We start from the raw sequence: 22,071 nt of genomic DNA, 5'->3' as shown, positions 1-22,071 counted from the left end.
TCTCTTCGAGTCTTGGATTCTCCTGCTATCTTCTAAATAAAATAGAGCTGTAACACTGATTTGCTTAAGAGCTGTAGCACGGTTTGTCCAAGACGTAAGAGCTGTGATGCGCCGAGGGCTTTAATGTCTGTCGCTCCAAATCTTTGTTGTGACGAGACAAAGAACCGAGGAATGTACACTCATGTGACATAACCATCAAAAATGTTTCTAGACATTGTCAAATGTCATGGGTGGCGAGGTGGCAAAATTGCCCCCAGTTAAGAACCCCTGGCCTACAGCAATCATACTCCATGAAATCACCAGAGAATATGTTGAAGAGTAGATGTAGAAGAGTGGACGTTACATACACAGATACATATCAGGTTTGTCACAGTGGGAATAGAACATGGTATCCTGAAGAATGTTTACTTACAAATGCATCAGAATGTTCAGAAATCAATTTGTTCTCAGTCCTAGAGTGAACTGCCTGGGTCCAGCCCCGGTGGATCCAGGGAATTCGAAGCGGGGACGGCGTCGGTGAGGATCAGGAAACAATTGCTTAATTAAACGTTAATTAAGGATATAGAGTGGTTAAATAAGGATAGCTCAGTGAGGAAATTCAGTGGAGAAAAGAGGCTGAATAATTCAGTCAGAAGGTGAGAGAAAGAACGACACGGGGAGACCAAGTTTCGGTGAACAAGGCCCGCACTTTATTTTCCAAAGTAGTTTTTATACCTTAAGTTATGCATAAAGGATAATGGGGGAAGGGGTAGAGTCATGCGGTAAGCCAGGCTTTTTTCCTGCAAACTTACCATATGCAAAAGTTTAGGTGATTTGCATCATCTTCTGGCCCGGAGGCCTGTTGACATTTTAAGAAACTTATTTTTCTCTAAAGGTGATTATTTTAAAGTCAGGCGCCACCCTCCAAAAGCATTAGATAAAGTTGCATTCCTATAGGGCAAAGGTATGGTGGGCTATAACAAGAAAAAGAATTAACTCAAGGGTCCAAGGTTACAAACATTAAAGCTACTACTTACACCAATTATATTAATCAATACACTGCCAGGGACACAGCAGGTAAGGGATATGGAGACTTAGCAGCAAACATTGGCCCAACAAGTGAAAAACCCTTCACCAATACAATTTCTAATCAATCTTTTAACTGCTCAAAGGAATCTGTATTTAGACAGTTTAGAACATCTCATCCCTCTCACAGTTGGGAGGCTCTGAGCAATCACATGTGGCCGGAAAAACGTATTCAGGCAGGCTAGAGGACTTCCAAAGGAGTTTGTAGGTTGAAACGCTATCACACTCAGGAACTTTCTTAACTGGAGCTGTAAGTTAACTCTTTTTTCAGAGAGAGGTAATGGGGGACAGCCCCCCCGTAAAGTCAGAGGTGTAGGTGAGAGCACAAAGCAGAAAGTAGGCTTTCTGGTTTTGGGGGTAGATGCTCAAGAATTTCCAGGGGGACTCCTGAGGCTCGATCCCGCCTTGCGTATGCCAAGCCTCTTTCCTCATGACCTTTGCCACGGCGGAGCTCCTGCTCCCGGCAGTGAACCACTTCGCAAATGCAGTTTCCTTAGTTTAAAAGTAGAAGCAACACCAACTATAGAGAGTGGCTTTGAGTATTAAATAATTATGTAAAGCACTTTGGAAACTACGAAATGGCCCATAAATAAAAGAATAATAATCAATAAAATCTATGTGGTCCCCTGGAGAAGGGAATGGCAAACCACTTCAGTATTCTTACCTTGAGAACCCCATGAACAGTATAAAAAAGCAAAAAGACATGACACTAAAAGGTGAACTCTCCAGATTGGTAGGTGCCCAATATGCTACTGGAGAAGAATGGAGAAATAACTCAGAAAGAATTGAGAGGGTCAATTCCTAGGCAGATTGATAGGAAGCTGAGGCTCCCCAAGGAGGAGAGGGGAGTCTGGGGCTCTTGAAGAGGAAATAGGGGTCTGGAGTTCTCAAGGAGGAGGAAAGGACAAACATTTTTTTTCCCTCTACATTCCTTAGTCTTAGTCACATAAAATGTCTTTTTCTTTAAGCTTGAGGACACTTTCTCCTTCCTGAAAACCTTCTGGCTAATCCTGATATTTTAGAATGTATATTATGGGAGTGGTCTGGTAAGATCTTTCTATTGTTAAGTTCTAATCTTGTTACCTTAAAATGTAAATTGTGGGAGTGATATGAAGTGAAGTGAAAGTCACTCAGTCATGTCCCATTCTTTGCAACCCCATGGACTATACAGTCCACGGAATTCTCTAGGCCAGAATACTGGAGTGGGTAGCCTTTCCCTTCTCCAGTGGATCTTCCCAACCCAGGGGTCGAACCCAGGTCTCCCACATTGCAGGTGGATTCTTTACCAGCTGAGCCACCAGGGAAGCTCAAAAACTGGTCTTGAAGTGAAGTGAAGAAATTGTGGGAGTGGGTATGGTAAAATTTTTACAATATTGAGATTTTTGATTTATTGTAATAACCAATTTAAAAAGTACATAACTCCTTAGCTTAGACTAATGAGGGGGGAACTCTCTGTCCACCTTCTGATGTCTGTGTCAGAAACTTTCTCTGTCCCTTTCATACTTTAATAAAACTCTGCTACACAAAAGCTCCTGAGTGATCAATCCTGGTCCCTGGTCGCGAAGCTAAATCTTCTTCGGAGATCATGAATCTGATGCCATTCACTGTACGCTATCAGAATGAAGAGACAGAGTCAAAGTGAAAACAACACCTAGCCGTGGATGGGACTGGTGACAGAAGCAAGGTCCGATACTGTAAAGAACAATATTGCATAGGATTCTGGAATGTTAGGTCCATGAATCAAGGTAAATTGGAAGTGATCAAACAGGAGATGGCGAGAGTGAACATTGACATTTTAGGAATCAGCAAACTAAAATGGACTGGAATGGGTGAATTTAATTCAGATGACCATCATATCTACCATGGGCAAGAATCCCTTAGAAGAAATGGAGTAACCCTCATAGTCAACAAGAATCTGAAATGCAGTACTTGGATGCCATCTCAAAAACGACAGAATGATCTCTGTTCATTTCCAAGGCAAAGCATTCAATATCGCAGTAATCCTAGTCTATGCCCTGACCAATAATGCTGAAGAAGCTGAAGTTGAATGGTTCTGTGAAGAACTTCAAGACCCTCTAGAACTAACACCCCCCAAAAGATGTCCTTTTCATCCTAGGGGACTGGAATGAAAAAGTAGGAAGTCAAGAGATATCTGGAGTAAAGGCAAGTTTGGCCTTGGAGTATAGAATAAAGCAGGGTAAAGGCTAACAGTTTTGCCCAGAGAATGCACTGGTCATAGCAAACACCCTCTTCCAACAATACAAGAGAGGACCGTACACATGGACATCACCAGATGGTCAACACCGAAATCAGATTGATTATATTCTTTGCAGCCAAAGATGGAGAAGCTCTATAAAGTCAGCAAAAACAAGACCAGGAGCTGACTGTGGCTCAGATCATGAACTCCTTATTGTCAAATTCAGACATAAATTGAAGAAAGTAAGGAAAACCACTAGACCATTCAGGTATGACCTAAATCAAATCCCTTATGACTATACAGTGGAAATGAGAAATAGATTTAAGGGACTAGATCTGATAGACAGAGTGCCTGATGAACTATGGACAGAGGTTCGTGACATTGTACAGGAAACAGGGAACAAGACTATTCCCATGGAAAAGAAATGCAAAAAAGAAAAATGGCTGTCTGAGGAGGCTTTACAAATAGCTGAGAAAAGAAGTGAAAGGCAAAGGAGAAAAACAAAGATATACCCATTTGAATGCAGAGATCCAAAGAACAGCAAGGAGAGAGAAGAAAGCCTTCCTCGGCCATCAATGCAAAGAAATAGAGGAAAACAACAGAATGGGAAAGACTAGAGATTTCGTCAAGAAAATTAGAGATACCAAGGGAGAATTTCATGCAAAGATGGGCTCAATAAAGGACAGAAATGGTATCGACCTAACAGAAGCAGAAGAAATTAAGAGGTGGCAAGATACCAGAAGACTATACAAAAAGGATCTTCATGACCCAGATAACCACGATGGTGTGATCACTCATCTAGAGCCAGACATCCTGGAATGCAAAGTCAAGTGGGCCTTAGGAAGCATCACTATGAACAAAGCTAGTGGAGGTGATGGAATTCCAGCTATTTCAAATCCTAAAAGATGATGCTGTGAAAGTGCTGCACTCAATATACCAGCAAATTTGGAAAACTCCACAGTGGCCACAGGACTAGAAAAGATTAGTTTTCATTCCAATCCTAAAAAATTGCAATGCCAAAGAATGTTCAAATTACTGCAGAATTGCACTCGTCCCATACACCAGCAAAGTAATGCTCAAAATTGTCCAAGCTACGCTTCGAAAGTATGTGAACTGTGAACTTCCAAATGTTCAAGCTGGATTTAGAAAAGGCAGAGGAACTAGAGATCAAATTGCCAACATCTGTTGGATCATCGAAAAAGCAAGAAAGTTCCCCTAAAAATGCCTACTTCTGCTTTATTGTCTATGCCAAAGCCTTTGACTGCGTGGATCACAACAAACTGTGGAAAATTCTTCAAGATAGGAATACCAGACCACCTAACTTGCCTCCTGAGAAATCTGTACGCAGGTCAAGAAGCAACAGTTATAACTGGACATGGAACAACAGACTGGTTCCAAATTGGGAAAGGAGTTCGTCAAGGTTGTATATTGCCATCTTGCTTATTTAACTTATATACAGAGGACATCATCTGAAATGCCGGGCTGGATGAAGCATCAGCTGGAATTAAGACTGCTGGGAGAAATATCAATAACCTCAGATATGCAGATGACACCACCCTTATAGCAGAAAAGCAAAGAGGAACTAAAGAGCCTCTTGATGAAAGTGAAAGAGGAGACTGAAAAAGTTGGCTTAAACTCAACATTCAAAAAGCTAAGATCATGGCATCTGGTCCCATCGCTTCATGGCAAATAGATGGGGAAACAATGGAAACAGTGACAGTCTTTATTTTTTGGGCTCCAAAATCACTGCAGATGGTGACTATAGCCATGAAACTAAACCATGCTTGCTCCTTGGAAGAAAAGCTATGACCAACCTAGACAGCATATTAAAAAGCAGAGACATTATTTTGCCAACAAAGGTCCATCTAGTCAAAGCTATGGTTTTTCCAGTAGTCATGTATGGATATCAGAGTTGGACTATGAAGAAAGCTGGGCGCGAAAGAATCGATGCTTTTGAACTGAGGTGTTGGAGACTATTGAGAGTTCCTTGGACTGCAAGGAGATCCAATCAGTCAATCCCAAAGGAAGCCATTCCTGAATATTCATTGGAAGGACTAATGCTGAAGCTCCAATATTTTGGCCAGCTGATGGGAAGAACTGACTCATTGGAAAAGATCCTGTTGCTGGGAAAGATTGAAGGTGGGAGGAGAAGGGAATGACAGAGGATGAGATAGTTGGATGGCATCATTGACTTGATGGACATGAGTTTAAGTAAGCTCTGGGATTTGGTGTAGAACAGCGCAGCTGGTGTGCTGTAGTCCATGGGGTTTCAAATAGTTGGACCCGACTGAGTGACTAAACTGAACTGAACTGAAAATCACTGTGGAGAACCAGTTCTTTTTCCTACCTTAGGCTTTTTCTCAGGAGGCTGGGTAGAAAAGATGCTGACTTAATGGAAATTATATATACATATATATATATATAAAACTATATATAAACATATATATACATAATTGTATATTAACTAGTATATATTATAATATATATAAATTATGTATATAATGCTGAATTCTTATATAACAAAAAAAAGCAAATGAAACGAATAAGCAAAAAAGCAGAAACTATTAAATACAAACTATCAAATACAACAAGCAAATTCATTGCTTTTTTGTATAATTCTCAAGTCCCATTTAAGAACAGGTTTTTAATATAATGGGCTTCCCTTGTGACTCAGCTGGTAAAGAATCCTCCTGCAATGTGGGATATCTGGGTTTGATTCCTGGGTTGGGAAAATCCCATGGAGAAGGGAAAGGGTACCCACTCCAGTATCCTGGCCTGGAGAATTACATGGACTGTATAGTCTGTGGGGTCACAAAGAGTCGGAAACAACTGAGCGACTTTCACTTTCACTTTTAATATAATACAGTTAATAAATAAAAAGTTTACACCATTTGATGTATTTTGCTTATGTTTGGTATTTTTACTCAGTTCATTTATTAGTACTACAAGTGGTAAGTAATTAATTTATATTACTAACTTATGAACTTTTACTATATATAATAAGTAGATAACTATTATAAAAATTTTATTTTATTTTTAACACAAATTTGGAAGCAGGCAGATTGCTTTGATACAACTAATTAAACTTTTGACATTTATTAGCCCTTGGTGTCAACAAATTATATAGTCTAGTAAAGAATTACAGTTAAGCTTTTGAAATACTGAGCATGAAGTAGAAATAAAAAATTTGTCTGCTAATAGCATGTACAAATACCACTTACACCATTCTAAACACATGTACTACAAAGATAAATAATGATATTAGAAGTCTTGATAACACATAGAAAGTATCGCCACCATCACCACCACGAGTAACAATTATGATAGGAGTGATAAAAACAACACAATCAAAAGTTATCAAATGGTTGTCCTGAACTTGGAATGGTCCTAAGCACATTACATGTATAATCTTATTTAATACTTGAGAAATTTTTTAACCCATTTAAAAATATTTAAAATACAGAGATAGAAACATATTTAGAAAGTAGAAATTTCATCTTTTATCAGAATAATACAGTGAAAGCTTAAGATTAATTAGACTGGTCAAATCTTTTTTAGTATTTTCTGTCATCATGTCTTTATTTGTTCTTCATGTGCAAGAACTTGGTTTATAGTGCTTATTACAAAATACATGTTTTTTTGTTTGTTTTTCAAATTTAAATTTTTTCAATAAATATGGGAAAGAGAAGGGGATAAAAGGTATTACAGTAGTGATTTGTGCATATTATTTTTTGTTAAAGCTCAGTGGGTTTTTTTCCCAGTGTTTTTTATTTCATTTTTTAATTTTTGTCTTTTTTTATATTACAATTTTATCCTATGACAGTGGTAAGTCTTATCCCTCCTCTTTTTCCTCCTCCTCCTCTTCCTCTTCTGCCTCCTCCTCTCCCCCCTCCTCCTCCCCCTCCTCTCCCTCCTCCTCCTCCCCCTCCTCTCCCTCCTCCTCCTCCTCTCCCTCCTCCTCCTCTTCCTCTTCTCCCCCCTCCTCCTCTTTCTCCTCTTCTCCCTCCTCTTCCTCCTCCTCCTCCTCCTCTTCTTTCTCTTCTTCCTCCTCCACCTGCTTCTCTTTCTTTCCCTTCTCTTTTGCTGGCCCAGTTTCCACAGGGGTAAAAACCATCTCTTCTTCCACTAATATATTTGGAAAATAAGACTGTATTATCAAGACAATTGTGGCACTCAGTGAAAAACACATCATTCTTAGAAATAAAATCAATAAGCACAGTGGATTACACACAATTGGCCGGGGTACTTCCCATCTTGGATACCAATATCGGTAATCTGTAAATAAAGAAGTAATTGAAAGCTGGATTTCACATGAAGTAGTTGAATCGTTCAAGAAATAAAGGACAACAATACATACATATGGCTTGGTCACGATCTGCATTGCCTAGAAAGAAAAAGAAAGTTCATAAAGAATTACATAAAATTTCTTATTTTTCTAGAATATAAGATATTTTCCCCAACAATAATAATGTTATTCTTCTAGTTTTCAGGTACCATACCCTCATCTTTGATGTCCCCCCTTCAACCAGTAGCCAATTGTAAGGTACAACATATTTCTTTCAGTAGATTCTCCTGGTCTGCTAGAGAAAGCATGGAAGTATAGGAAGAAGAGGTATGGATTCCAGTACTTATTCTGTTTCTTAATCATCCTGTCAGCTTATATAAAGCACTTCACTTCTTCTTTCCAAAGACTGTTCCAGCTTCAACATTCTAGAATTCCATAACATCCTTTTTAAAAAATGAAGTACAGTTAATTTAATATTGTTATCTTATTTTTAATCTTTCTTGTCCCCACACCCCCCAATATCATTCAAAATTAGTCCTCTGAATCTATTCATTTTCCTCATTTAATTCTTATTTTCAGAAGCTTTTGGTTGCTCTTCATCTCACAGATGGCAAGGTTAACTGCAGAGCCTGGTACTCCTTGTTTTTGCTATCTAGCCCAGTGCTATCACAATGTGTTTCAGGAAATAAATTTCTTTTCCTTTGCTCATTTGGGCAGAGAAGTTCAAACAATCACTCCCAGATTCCACTAGGAAGGAGACTGGAAGGACAAATGCAGTTTTACCCATAGATACCTTATGGCAGAAAGTGAAGAGGAACTCAAAAGCCTCTTGATGAAGGTGAAAGTGGAGAGTGAAAAAGTTGGCTTAAAGCTCAACATTCAGAAAACGAAGATCATGGCATCCGGTCCCATCACTTCATGGGAAATAGATGGGGAAACAGTAGAAACAGTGTCAGACTTTATTTTTTGGGGCTCCAAAATCACTGCAGATGGAGACTGCAGCCATGAAATTAAAAGACGCTTACTCCTTGGAAGGAAAGTTATGACCAACCTAGATAGCATATTCAAAAGCAGAGACATTACTTTGCCAATTAAGGTCCGTCTAGTCAAGGCTATGCTTTTTCCTGTGGTCATGTATGGATGTGACAGTTGGACTGTGAAGAAGGCCGAGTGCCAAAGAATTGATGCTTTTGAACTGTGGTGTTGGAGAAGACTCTTGAGAGTCCCTTGGACTGCAAGGAGATCCAACCAGTCCATTCTGAAGGAGATCAGCCCTGGGATTTCTTTGGAAGGAATGATGCTAAAGCTGAAACTCCAGTACTTTGGCCACCTCATGCGAAGAGTTGACTCATTGGAAAAGACTCTGATGCTGGGAGGGATTGGGGGCAGGAGGAGAAGGGGACCACAGAGGATGAGATGGCTGGATGGCATCACTGACTCGATGGACGTGGGTCTGAGTGAACTCAGGGAGGCCTGGCGTGCTGCGATTCATGGGGTCGCAAAGAGTTGGACATGACTGAGCGACTGAACTGAACTGAACCTTAATGTCAACCAGGGCTTTGTCTTGCAATGATGCAAATCTTAGAGGAAAATTTAGAAATCACTCCTCAGGCACCTTGGAGATGAACTGAAGTTATCTGTTGGATTTCTGAAGCTATGTTAGCTTTCTGTGTTTGGTATTATTTATTACTTCATATTTTATGAACTAATTTCTATTTTAGAAAATCTTTTACTGGGACTTCCCTCGCAGTCCAGTGGTTAAGACTCCACACTTTACTGAAGGTTCAGTCCCTGGTAGGGCAGCATGTAAGATCTCACATGCTACACAGTGTGGCCAAAATACAAAAAAAACCCTTTTTACAGTACAGTCTGTATGTATTTTCTCTACTTCCTTTTGTGTGAAAGTGAAAGTCAAAGCCGCTCAGTCGTGTTCAACTCTTTGTGACCCCATATAGTCCATGGAATTCTCCAGGCCAGAATACTGGAGTGGGTAGCCTTTCCCTTTCCCAGGGGATCTTTCCAACCCAAGGATCGAACCCAGGTCTCCTGCATTGCAGACAGATTCTTTACCAGCTGAGCCACAAAGGATGCCCAATAATACTGGAGTGGGTAGCCTATCCCTTCTTCATGGGATCTTCCCGACCCAGGAATTGAACCGGGTTTCCTGCATTGCAGGCGGATTCTTTACTAACTGAGCTATGAGGGAAGCCCTTTGGTGTATGTGTATTTATTGCTTATTTTGAGCAATGATGCAATTAGTACATTTCTTTGTATCTTTAGTTCTCATCACTAATTTTCATTGATTACATTCTTCTTTTACTTTTGTACTTGATTTAAATACATTTAAATTTACTAACATTGCTATTGTTTGATTTATCATCTGTAAATAATATGTTTTGACCCCTGGCTATAAAAGATGATGAAATTAAGCACATTTTTTCTACCTCTCTCTTCTCTTGCCAAGTTTTATGAATTATATTATTTGTATATCACCAGATTTTATTACCCATACAGTTTGTTTTATCATTATAACCTTCAGGTTTGTTTTAATCTTTGTCTATCAATTAAGATTCAGTGCTTGAGGACAGTTCTTTCAGCGCAGTGTTTTGCTTTACCATTTATCTTTTTTGGTGAAAGTCATTCTCTAGTAGTTTATTGAAGTGCTTATGAGAACTATATGCCACAAGTTACTGCATATTCCCACAGTATGTCTATTTGCTTATATATGAAAGTTTGGGCTCTATACAAATTCCTGGTTGACACTTGTACTAAGGACAATGTAGGCATCACTCCACTGACCCTTAGGTTTTACTGTTATTGTAGAAAAGTTTGAGGCTGGTCTGGATGTTTCTCCTCTCTGCAGGATTGTCAGTTGCCAGTATGGCATTACTATCACATAAGTATATCAGTCGTGTCTGACTCTTTGCAGTCCATGGACTGCAGCCCACCAGGCTTCTCTGTCCATGGCATTTTCCCAGCAGGAATACTGGAGTGGGTTGCCATTTCCTCCTCCAGGGCATCTTCCTGACCGCATCTCCTGCACTGCTGGCAGATTCTTTGCTGCTAAGCCACGGGGAAAGCTCCAAAGCTTTAGGTTTGAGTTTGCCAAAGACAAGACTGCTAGTGAAATTTGGACTATTTGAAAGAAGGAGAGACCATTATTCTTCAGAAGTGGCTGCTGGCCAGAGACCCGAATGGATTCGAGATTCAGTTACCTCTTCGGTAGAATGGGAAAGTTTTGTTTGCTGCTGAACACTGAGACAGTTTGTGGGAACTTTCTCAAAGATTCTTGAGAATTGCAGCAATTTTCTGGTGAGCTTTTGAGAATCACCTACTTTGGTGTCCCAGGCTAAGAGGTCTTCAGAGTCTGCTTCCCTGACATTTTAGCTATTTTCCTCTGCTTTTTCGTGGCACCTTCTCTTATTTTCACTACCTGAGAGTTTACAGCATATTTCTCATTCTGAACACTGTATTTTCAGAATACTTAGAGTGGCTATTTTTTCTCTTTTCTTCAAAAAAGAGTTTGACTGTTAAACTCTTTAATAAATGATTTTACATTTTTGCTTAGATGCTTAAAGGATTCTTTTTTTCTTCTTACTTACTAGGCAATGTCCAGATGGTGACTACCTTCTGTCACTTTTTCTGGCACGTAGTATATACCTTTTTTCTTTACAAGGGTTTTATTTTATTTTATTTAAAATTGAAGTATAAGTGACATAAATCATTTGTTACAACACACAACATAATGATTTGACATTTGTATATTTTGTGACATGATCACCACAATAAGTCCAGTTTACATTCATTAGTATACATAGTTACACAATTTTTTCCTTAAGAACTTTTAATATATACTTTCTGAACAACTTTCAAATATGTAATACAGTATTATAAACTATAGTCACCATGATGTTCATTATTACATAATAAGTGGAGATGGAATTTCATACTTTTGACCCCCTTCATCCATTTCATTCACTTACCTCTGGCAACCATTAATCTATTCATAGCTGCAAGCTTTTTTTTTGTTTGTTTGTTTTTAATTCCACATACAAGTGAGCTCATATGGTATTTGTCTTTCTCGGACTTAAATCACTTTATGTAATGCTCTCAGAGTCCATTCATATTGTCACAAGTGGCAAGATTTCCTTCTTTTTCATGGATAAATAATACTGCATTGTGCATATATATCACATTTTCTTTATCCATTTATCCACTAATGGACACTGAGGTTGTTTCCATATCTTGACTAGTATAAATAATGCTGCAATAAACATGGCAGTGTATGTATCTTTTCAAATTAGTGTTTTCATTTTCTTTGGATAAATACCTACAAGTGGAATTGCTGGATCATATGAGAGTCCCTTGGACTGCAAGGAGATCCAACCGGTCCATTCTAAAGGAGATCAGTCCTGGGTGTTCTTTGGAAGGAATGATGCTAAAGCTGAAACTCCAGTACTTTGGCCACCTCATGCGAAGAGTTGACTCATTGGCAAAGACTCTGATGCTGGGAGGGATTGGGGGTAGGAGGAGAAGGGGACGACAGAGGATGAGATGGCTGGATGGCATCACCGACTCAATAGAGGGAGTTGGTGATGGACAGGGAGGCCTGGCGTGCTGCAGTTCATGGGGTTGCAAAGAGTTGGACACGACTGAGAGACTGAACTGAACTGAACTGATGGTAGTTGTAGGGCTTCCCGGGTGGTGCAGTGGTAAAGAATCTGCCTGCCAATACAGGACATGCATGAGATGCAGGTTCAATTCCTGGGTTAGGAAAAGCCTCTGGAGTAGGAAATGGTAACCTACTCTACTATTCTGGCCTAGAAAATTCCACAGGCAGGGGAGAGTGACAGGCTATAGTCCACGGGGCCACAAAGAGTCAGACATGACTGAGTGTGCATGTGTACACACACACACACACATTAGTTGTATTTTTAATTTTGGAGGAACTTCCATATTATTTTCCATAGTGGCTATCTCAATTTACATTCTATAGTATGCACATTCAAGAATTTCTATTTCTGAAGTTTTTAGTTATTTCTTTAAATATCTATATATCTATCTATTCTCAGTTTTTAAATAAATCTGGATTTTGATTTATTTAGATATCTATGTATCTATCTATCCCCAGTTTTTAAACAAATCTGGATTTTGATTTATTTGGTGCTTCGTTGTGGCTGGATTAGGTTATGCATCTTTGGTAGGAATACCACACAGGTGATGGATGACATGCTCTCCTCATTGAATTCTCTTAGGTGGTGGAGGGTTTTGTTTTTGATACTTCCTGTTGCTGGTGATATTCACTTTGACCATTGTGTTAGGTTGTGTCTGCCAGGCTCCTCCATCGTGAAGTTAGTCTTTACCCCTAATGAAGTACTTCTATGAGGAGTTACTTCTGAACTATGCAAATAAACTGTTTCTCATACAACTTTTAGTCACTTATTAATTTATATCAGTATGAATTATAGTATCCTGTTTTATCCAGTGAGTTATAATTGACTACTATTATCCTTATTTTGGTGCTCAAATTGTCCCAGTTTGACCAGTAAAAGCCCTTTAAGATGGCTTCTGTGTCCTTTATGTTACATGTCTCCACCATTCTTTGAGCACTTCCTTGCTTTCAGGTAGAAAAAGATGTTTGGGGTTTATTTAATGTTTCTCCTGCCCCAGCCCTGGAATTTGACCTTTCTCCAGAGAGTCCTGGCTCCCTTTAGTGTGGACTGGAATTTAGAAACCAAGGTCTGAGTACTATTGTGCTCATTGCATCACTCAGTCATGTCTGACTCTTTGCAACCCCATAGACTGTAGCCCACCAGGCTCTTCTGTCCATGGAATTCTTCAGGCAAGAATACTGAAGTGGGTTGCCATGCCCTTCTCCAGGGGATCTTCCTCACCCAGGGATCAAACTTGCATCTCTTACATCTCCTGCATTGGCAGGCAAGTTCCTTACCACTAGCGCCACCTTGGAAGCCCCCGTTGCTTTAGGGCTGAGAGGACACTGTTCCAAGGCTGTCTCAGAGCTAGGCAATAAATGTATGTTGATACATACATATAGAAATATTTATGTCTATGTTTATTTATATTTATTGAAACTCTTAAGTTGCAGTAACTCTAAATCATCCAAATCATCACCAAAAGATTTGGGCTTGTTTTCCTCCTTTACATATTCATATGCCATCCTCTGACAGTGAGAAAATCTGCTCCATTATCCTTAATCTATTTGCTTATTTGATCTATCCTCCAATTGCTTCTGGGCTTCCCTGGTAGCTCAGATGGTAAAGAATCCGATTGCAATGTGGGAGATCTGGGTTTGACTCGGGGTTGGGAAGATCCCCTGGAGAAGGGAAGGGCTAGCCACTCCAGTATTCTGGCCTGGAGAATTCCATGGACAGAGGATTCTGGCAGGCTACAGTCCATATGGGGTCGCAAAGAGTTAGACACGACTGAGAGACTTTCACTTTCACTTTCTCTTTTTTTTTCACTTTCACTTTCCAAAATGCTTCTAATCTCCCATCACTGCTTCTACTCCCTCTTCTTGCTTGGACTCTGATACTCCACATTGGGGTGGTAGAGTTGCCAGATTCAGCAAATAAAAATATAGGATGCCTAGTTATATTCAAATTTCAGAAAACAACAGACATATTTTAGTATAAGAATAGCCTATGTAATATTTGGGATATATTTATACTAAAAATACTTTTTTTTTTTGAAATTCAAATTTAACTGGATGCTTAGCATTTCAAAATTTTTTAATTGAAGTGCAGTTGATTTTAAATGTTGTGCCAATCTCTGTGGTACAGCAAAGTGTCTCAGTTAAACACATATATAAATTATTTTTTACATTATTTTCCATTATGGTTTATCACAGGATATTCAATACAGTTTCCTGTGCTATACATTGGGACCTTGTTGTTTATCTATTTTAAATGTATAGCTTCCATCTACCAACCTCAAACACTCAGTCCATCTCTCTCCCTCCTCCTCTGGATGCCCAGCATTTAATCTGGCAATGGGCAGGCTGATCCTCTACTTGGATCCTTCTCCCACCCTGCTCAGACTCTGAAAGTTAGCTTTGGGCTTCTCCAACATATGGATTCCTTTCTTACACCACTAGGACTCTGACCCCTCCCATGCCAAGCCACCTCCCCCAACATTAAAAGCTTCCTCACCTAGTTTGGACTCTGATACCTAGTGTGAGGAGATTGCCCTCAAATGCGGAGGCCCCCTTAGCTGCTTCCTTTTTAACACCTCTCTTCAGGTCAGCCCTAGATGTGAATCTTCTCCCCATTCTGCCTGGGCTCCCACACAGGTCCAGCCCAGACCTCCAGGGATGCCTTCCTCACCTGGTCAGACTCTGACACACTGCCAGGCATCTCCCTCCCACCCCGGGTGGATCTGTCCCCACCATGCCTGGACTGTGACACCGCAGAGTGAGCCACTCTGCATGGACATGCCATTACTCTGATGAGGGGCTCCAAGCCTGATCTCCAGCAGGCACACTCACCTCAGCCCTTGAGGGCTCTAGCTCTCCACACATGGCCGTACCCCATGTGTTCTCACCCCACTTAGGCTCTCTCTTCATGCCCACTGTATCATGTATGAATTCCTTGTGTTCTTGCTACCCCATGTGTCCTCACCCCGCTTCGGCTCTCTCCTCATGCCCGCTGCATCATGTATGGATTCCCTGCCTTCTTGCTTAGGTGCTAACATGTCTCCCTCTGTGTGGATGCCTACCCCTTTCTGACCTATGCAACGGTTTTAGGTCTGGATATTCCTAGGAAGAGATAGAAAAAGGGAAGAGGAAAGGCAAGGTTTTGCATCTTGATTCAGATGAAGCAAGGGAAGAAATGTTACCGTGGGTAACTCCAGCACTAGTTTCTTTAACACAAAAGATAATATGCCCCTGTCTGAATTTACTCCCTACTACATTCTTGTAAGCATCTTGGGTTATATGCTCTTATATTTAGAAAAATGAAAAGAAAAATTTATTAATAAAACATTTTCTAGTTTTATCTTCTGAATATTTTGGGGGAAAAACAAAAGTAAAAGGCTATTATATTAACCATTTGCTATTTTACTTCTTTTCTCTTTTTAATAAATGTTTTAGAATATCCTATTCTTTAGAGCAGTCATTCTCAAACAGGCTGATATTTCAGGAATTAGATGCAAAGCTTGTCTTCAGAGTAAAACTGTTAGTTCTCATTCCTTCTTTCAGATATTCTAGTATGTCCTTAGGGGCAGGAATAAGAGTTAGAGAGGGCAGAAAAGGCTGTGCAGTTTAAAAAAGTCTAAAGATGATACAGTTTGATACCACCTTTGATAATATAACAAAACCTTTCTGATCTAAGGAACAATATTAACATGACAATGAAAGACTAGTGTTCACCACTTCATTTTCTTGTCATTCAATGCATTATGGATTTTTTTCATGTTTCAGTTATTTTCTTTAGCTTACTGCATAGAAAATCTGTGCATCTGTCATAGCCGTCACATTGAGAACACATTAATCCTCGTTGATAAGGCCTTCTTGACAGACCTCTTCTACAAGAAAGCAGAAACATCTTATTAGAAAAAGTCTCAAGTTTCATGTTATCTAAATAATATGGTTACTGGACTTTTAGTTAATTTATAAAGGTGATTTCATTTAAAAAAGGGACTCAAGAAAGTACTTAAATTGGATATATAGTCTTCCCCCTTTTCCTCCCTAGAAATAGTCTCTTCTGAAACTAATTCCCATGACTCTTAAACAAAGTGTTGTAATTTAAATTTGAGGGAGTTTTAAAGCTTCTTTCATTTTAGTTTGTAGCAAAATTTTCCTTTAAAAAGTGGATGTTATAGAATGCTTCATAACTAATTGCTTTCTGGTTGGCATAAATATACAAAAAGCTATGTATGAATGATATATTAATTTTTTGGAGCATTTGAAAAATCCTGAAATGCCTATTATTCCAAAGATCCAGCTACATGGATTATTTTGAGGTAATCATGAAAAATATATAAGTGTATAAACAAGCAATAAAGGAAAATGGGATTTTAGAAAGTTGGTTTAATCCATTGTACAGAGCACAGGGGAGAAGTTAAAAAAATATTACATCAATTGCCCAGAGCTAGGTTAGGAAACTGCTAAGTCGCTTTAGTCGTGTCCGACTCTGCAACCCTATGGACCATAGCCTGCCAGGTTCCTCTGACCATGAGATTCTCCAGGCAAGAATATTGGAGTGGGTTGCCATTTCCTCTTCGAGGGGATCTTCCGGACCCAGGGATTGAACCCAGGTCTTCTGCAATGCAGGCAGATTCTTTGCCATCTGAGCCACCAGGGAAGCCCAAGTTAGGATGGCAGCCTGAAACAGGTATGAATTGGGAAGCATAGTTTAAAATATTTAAAATAAAAAGTAGAAGATAAATGGGGAAAATACGTTTTTGAGTGAGGAGAGGGTCATTATTTGTGGCTATTTAAACAAGGCTATTTACTCAGTGTATAGTTGCAAGTCATAAAAACAAACATTAGGCATTTAAGTCCTTGGCCATCTGGGCCATTTAGAAGAAGGACAAACCTTGGAAATAGACATTCAAAAACTATCTGATATCTTTTGATGGCAAACTTTCAAGTCCATCAAGGATATACAGAGATCTGTTGTTATTTGCAGATCATGTAGGGCTCTAGGGCTTCTCTGATAGCTCAAACAGTAAAGAATCTCCCTGCAGTGCGGGAGACCTGGTTTCAATCCCTGGTTCAGGAAGATCCCTTGGAGAACAGCATGGCAACCCACTCCAGTATTTTTGCCTGGAGAATTCAGACAGAGGAGCCTGGCAGGCTCCAGTCCATGCAGTTGCAAAAGACTGTTCTACAGTCAAACCATTTCAAGGAGGAAATGGATTTTGTCTGGATCCCAGCCAGAATACTAGCCTTCAAGAAATCCAAGAATTGATCTAATCACCTTTACCTAATATCCTCCACTACTTTTATTGTGTTAATCCTTTTGCACTGAAACAGATGCCTCCAACACAAAAGAGCTTATCCTGTTGTAAAACCAGGGATGGGGGAAGCTTTTTTCCTGTACCAGTGCAGAGCTACTCGCTATAAAGATGGCCTTTAAACACCTGGAGCATAGGCCAATGACCCTGTGACCATAATGTCTGATAACTCTGGCTTGGAATAACTCTGAAAAGGCAAATAAATATGTAAATAAACATATTATTTAATCAAAATAAATAAATTCACACTGTGCTAGAATACAGTGGGCCTCCTTTTTTGAAGATAAGATTATAAAGATATTTATATTAGGTAGTCAGAAATGCCAAGCTTTCATGTTAATCTTCCCCTTGTTCTGAGTTTCTAAAAAGTTTAACCTAAAGCAGTCTGAGTCTGAATCTACAGACTATCCCAATAAACTAGAGAAAAACACAATGCAATAAGTAGCAAAGATTATCTTTTAGAGATTCTATCTGGCACTCCTTCTGTACAAGTCCACAATTGCAATTGGAATTACTAGACTGGATTAGAAGAAAACAACAGATAAGTATAATTAGCAAAGTTCATTGAAATTTCATAGGTTTCCTGGCAATGCCTGAAGAAATAGATGATAGTAGAGACTTTAGACACCTGCCTTTGCTGAGAAGCAGCCCAGTGGTTCTCTGAGACAAAGTTATGACTCTGAACACTGACCTCTGGAGCTTTTGTTAGACTCACATCTGGTCATATCTTTAGTTTATTGCTACCGACAGGATATGTGTCCATTCTTGCCTGGAAAATCCCATAGACGAAGGAGCCTGGTAGACTACAGTCCATGGGGTTGCAAAAAGTTGGACACGACTGAGTGACTTCACTTTTACCTTCCACCCATGTTGCCTGGGTGGTCCAATGGGTAAACTACTCCCATGCCCAACTTGACGTCCATTAGAAGACCATTATTCAAATTTTATAAGAGATCTATACTGTTCCAGTGTGATGTAAACTTTCAATGCCTGCCACTTTGCCCATAAAGGAGGGACTCCAGCTCCATGGACTGACAATCAAGCAATTACAGCTTATAGGTAGATTCTTCTCTTCAAAGTTCTCCATATGCAGACTCATATAGTCTGTATATTGTCCATGGAACAATGGCCAGAGTGCATCAAATGGATGTTGATTTTTCTATATTATACAACCAGAATAGCTAGGCCACCTATAATAACTCCTTTCACTTTTACTCCATCCTTATAACATTGAGACTTTATTTTTCTGGGCTCCAAAATCACTACAGATGGTGATTGCAACCATGAAATTAAAAGACGCTTACTCCTTGGAAGGAAAGTTATGACCAACCTAGATAGCATATTCAAAAGCAGAGACATTACTTTGCCAACAAAGGTTCATCTAGTCAATGCTATGGTTTTTCCTGTGGTCATGTATGGACGTGAGAGTTGGACTGTGAAGAAGGCTGAGCGCCGAAGAATTGATGCTTTTGAACTGTGGTGTTGGAGAAGACTCTTGAGAGTCCCTTGGACTGCAAGGAGATCCAACCAGTCCATTCTGAAGGAGATCAGCCCTGGGATTTCTTTGGAAGGAATGATGCTAAAGCTGAAACTCCAGTACTTTGGCCACCTCATGCGAAGAGTTGACTCATTGGAAAAGACCCCGATGCTGGGAGGGATTGGGGGCAGGAGGAGAAGGGGATGACAGAGGATGAGATGGCTGGATGGCATCACTGACTCGATGGACTTGAGTCTCAGTGAACTCTGGGAGTTGATGATGGACAGGGAGGCCTGGCATGCTGCGATGCATGGGGTCGCAAAGAGTCGGACACGACTGAGTGACTGATCTGATCTGATCTATAACATTGAGAAATGTCATAGTTCTGGCTTCTGATTCATATCCAGACATCTACAGATTTCCAAGTAGACTTAAAGAGCCTATCCCAATAAGCTAGAGAAAACTACAATGCAATAAGCAGCAAAGAAGATTATCTTTTAGAGGTTCTATCTGGCACTCCTTCTGCTTCACCTATTTGTCTTTGCCAAAAACTTCATGACTACTTCTTGGACGTATTCAAGGTCAAGGTCAAGGACTCTGTTGTTTCCTGCCTCAGATTATCCCTGTATGTGCAAAGCTATCTCAATTTATATCTCTTCCTGTGAAAATCAGTTGGTCTCTTCCCTTCACTTTCACATCTTGCACTTAAAGGACTAGGAACCACAAACACCATCAACGCTTCTTTGAGGCTGATATTATGTAGCTGTACCAATCCTCTCATCTTCCCCAGGATACCATCTTCCTCTGATCAGGCCTCCTTACTCACATTGGTATCTGACTCACAGTTTGCTTTTCAGTCAAAATTTTGCCATCATCTACAAATTTGGGACCTAGATGATTACAGTATCCAATAACTTGGTCTCTGTGTTACTGGATATCTTTACCATCATAATGTTCCAAAACTGTCACTTTTATAGCCACATTCTAGATCTTGTAATCTCCTAAAATGTCTCTACTTCTGAACTCACAAAAGTTACATATTCCACTCATTGACTGCAACATCCTATCCTTCCAGGTTGTTAAGTCATTTACTCCTGTAACATTTGTCCATTAATTTCACTGGTTCCACAAGTCTACTTTCTTTCCTATTTTTCTCCCTATCCATCATGTTCTCTCTTCTCGATCCAGTTTAGATTTATCAGTTTGCATACTCTTTAGCTAAAAACCTGAAACTCTCTTGCACTATTTTCCTTTACAGCCACCTGACAAAACCCCAGAGTTGGGGAAAGTGAGGGAATCTTACTGTCTGCATGTTCCATACCTGCTTCAGGGCTGCTGGGTGCTGCTGGAGGGAAATCATTAAATTAGGTAGAGAATATTTCTATCATTCTCTATTCAGCTTCCTCTCTCATTATCCATAATAACTATTTCAAACCTTCCCAGTCCTCAAAATTCTCATTTCACTGTCTTCCCCTTTATTCTTAGGACATGATGTATTCTTTTTCACAAAGAGACATAACAGCCCTTAGACTGGAACTTGAGAAGTTTTCTGTCACTAAATTTGAGAAATATACCTTTTCCTTCTTTCTTTCCTTTCTGGTACAACTGAAGAATTGCTCCTCATTCTTTCTAAGGCTAATCTCTTTTAAACTTCTGCTTTCTCAGGGACTTGTATCTTTACATATACACTGCTTTTATTATTCATAAAGAATTACTTTTATTCTGTATTAGAGCCTTCATGTCAATATTTAAGTATGTTCACATCTTCTGCATTTTAAAAATGAGACAAAATAAAAATAACAAACAGTTCTAAGTTCATTCCATCCTAGTACCAATTTCCTCTGCTCCACAGAAACAGCTTCTCCTATGTTTACCAATGAATTCTTCAGATCTGATATTTTAAAGTCCTGACTTTGCCTGACCTCTTAGAATTTGAAATTATGGATAAATTCATCCCTTTAAAAATATTCTTTCCCCACATCTTAACTGATCCCATACTCTTTGGCCTTTTCTCCTACCTGTCTGGCTACACTTCTTTGGTCACCTCTCCCATTCATGCTTCACTATCCACCCTTAAATGTTGGCATGACATTCCCCAGGGCCTCCTCTCTTCTCAGTCTATGCTTTCTTGCTAAGCAGTCTCATCTATTCCCATGGTTTAAATTACCCTATGTATTCTAGCACTCCAAATATTTGTTCTATGCCATTCCTCACTCATGAGTTTCTGACCTAAATAACCACCTGCTTACTAAACATCTCAAGATGAGTATTTCACAGCCAACCCAAAGTCATTATGTATAAAATGGAACTCATCATTTCCTCCCAAAAAGTTCCTTGTTCCTCTTTGGAGTTAATGCCAATACCATTCGTGGCTGAGTCACAAATTTGAGAATATTCCTTGACTATTTCCTCTCTTGGATTATTTAAAGCAATAAATTACAAATCTTATTATTTACACCTTCTAGAAATTTCTTGAAACTTCTCCAATCTCAACCTAGACATCCCTTGTTAAAGTCTTTTTTCCCAGCCCATGATTTCATACCTGCTTTTACACCAACTCTTTTTTATTTAAAATACAGATATTGGGTGTATTTGGTTAATGTTGTGTATTTTTTTAAAAATTTCTTTCCCAATGGTCTACAAGTGTTTTCAGGATAGACACAATGTAAATAATATGGAATTCTATTGCTTAGTTATTGTTTAAATACACTTACTACAAATGTATTTAAATAAATAAAAGATCCTGTAGGCAGCTGCAACATGTCTAATAACAACCAATTTTTTTCCCTCCACCCTACATCTTTTCATAGTGCTGTTAATAAAATTATCACTTAAGTTTAAATTCTAATGCTCATCTTTTACTGTACCCCCTTCAATATCTAAATTCAAGGCTAATCTAATTAATGCTGTTTTATTTTACTTTAGTGTGTTTTGCTTAGAAATGTATAATTTTAAAATTTTATTATTTTTTGATCACACCACAAGGCTTGTGGGATCTCATTTCCCCTAACAGGGACAGAACCTGTGCTCTTAGCAGTGAAAGTGTGGAATCTTAACTGGAGCACCAGGGAA

At 39.3% G+C, this 22,071-nt stretch overlaps 1 protein-coding gene across 1 annotated transcript in view; it reads right to left on the bottom strand.

Annotated features, from left to right (window-relative positions):
• Window positions 1-6,002: 6,002 nt before the first annotated feature.
• Window positions 6,003-22,071, bottom strand: part of GLIPR1L2 (GLIPR1 like 2) — a 47,119-nt gene continuing 31,050 nt past the window's right edge. The window contains exons 4-6 of the mRNA XM_003586037.6: window positions 16,003-16,088; window positions 7,620-7,646; window positions 6,003-7,537 (exon numbers count right to left, since the gene is read on the bottom strand). Of these exons, the coding sequence (XP_003586085.4) occupies window positions 7,095-7,537; window positions 7,620-7,646; window positions 16,003-16,088 (556 nt within the window). The 3' untranslated portion in view covers window positions 6,003-7,094. The remainder of the gene's footprint in view (window positions 7,538-7,619; window positions 7,647-16,002; window positions 16,089-22,071) is intronic.

This window comes from Bos taurus, chromosome 5 (assembly GCF_002263795.3).
Source record: "Bos taurus isolate L1 Dominette 01449 registration number 42190680 breed Hereford chromosome 5, ARS-UCD2.0, whole genome shotgun sequence".
Classification (NCBI taxonomy): domain Eukaryota; kingdom Metazoa; phylum Chordata; class Mammalia; order Artiodactyla; family Bovidae; genus Bos; species Bos taurus.
Note: the sequence above shows the minus strand (reverse complement) of the source record. Positions and strands in the feature narration are given on the sequence as shown.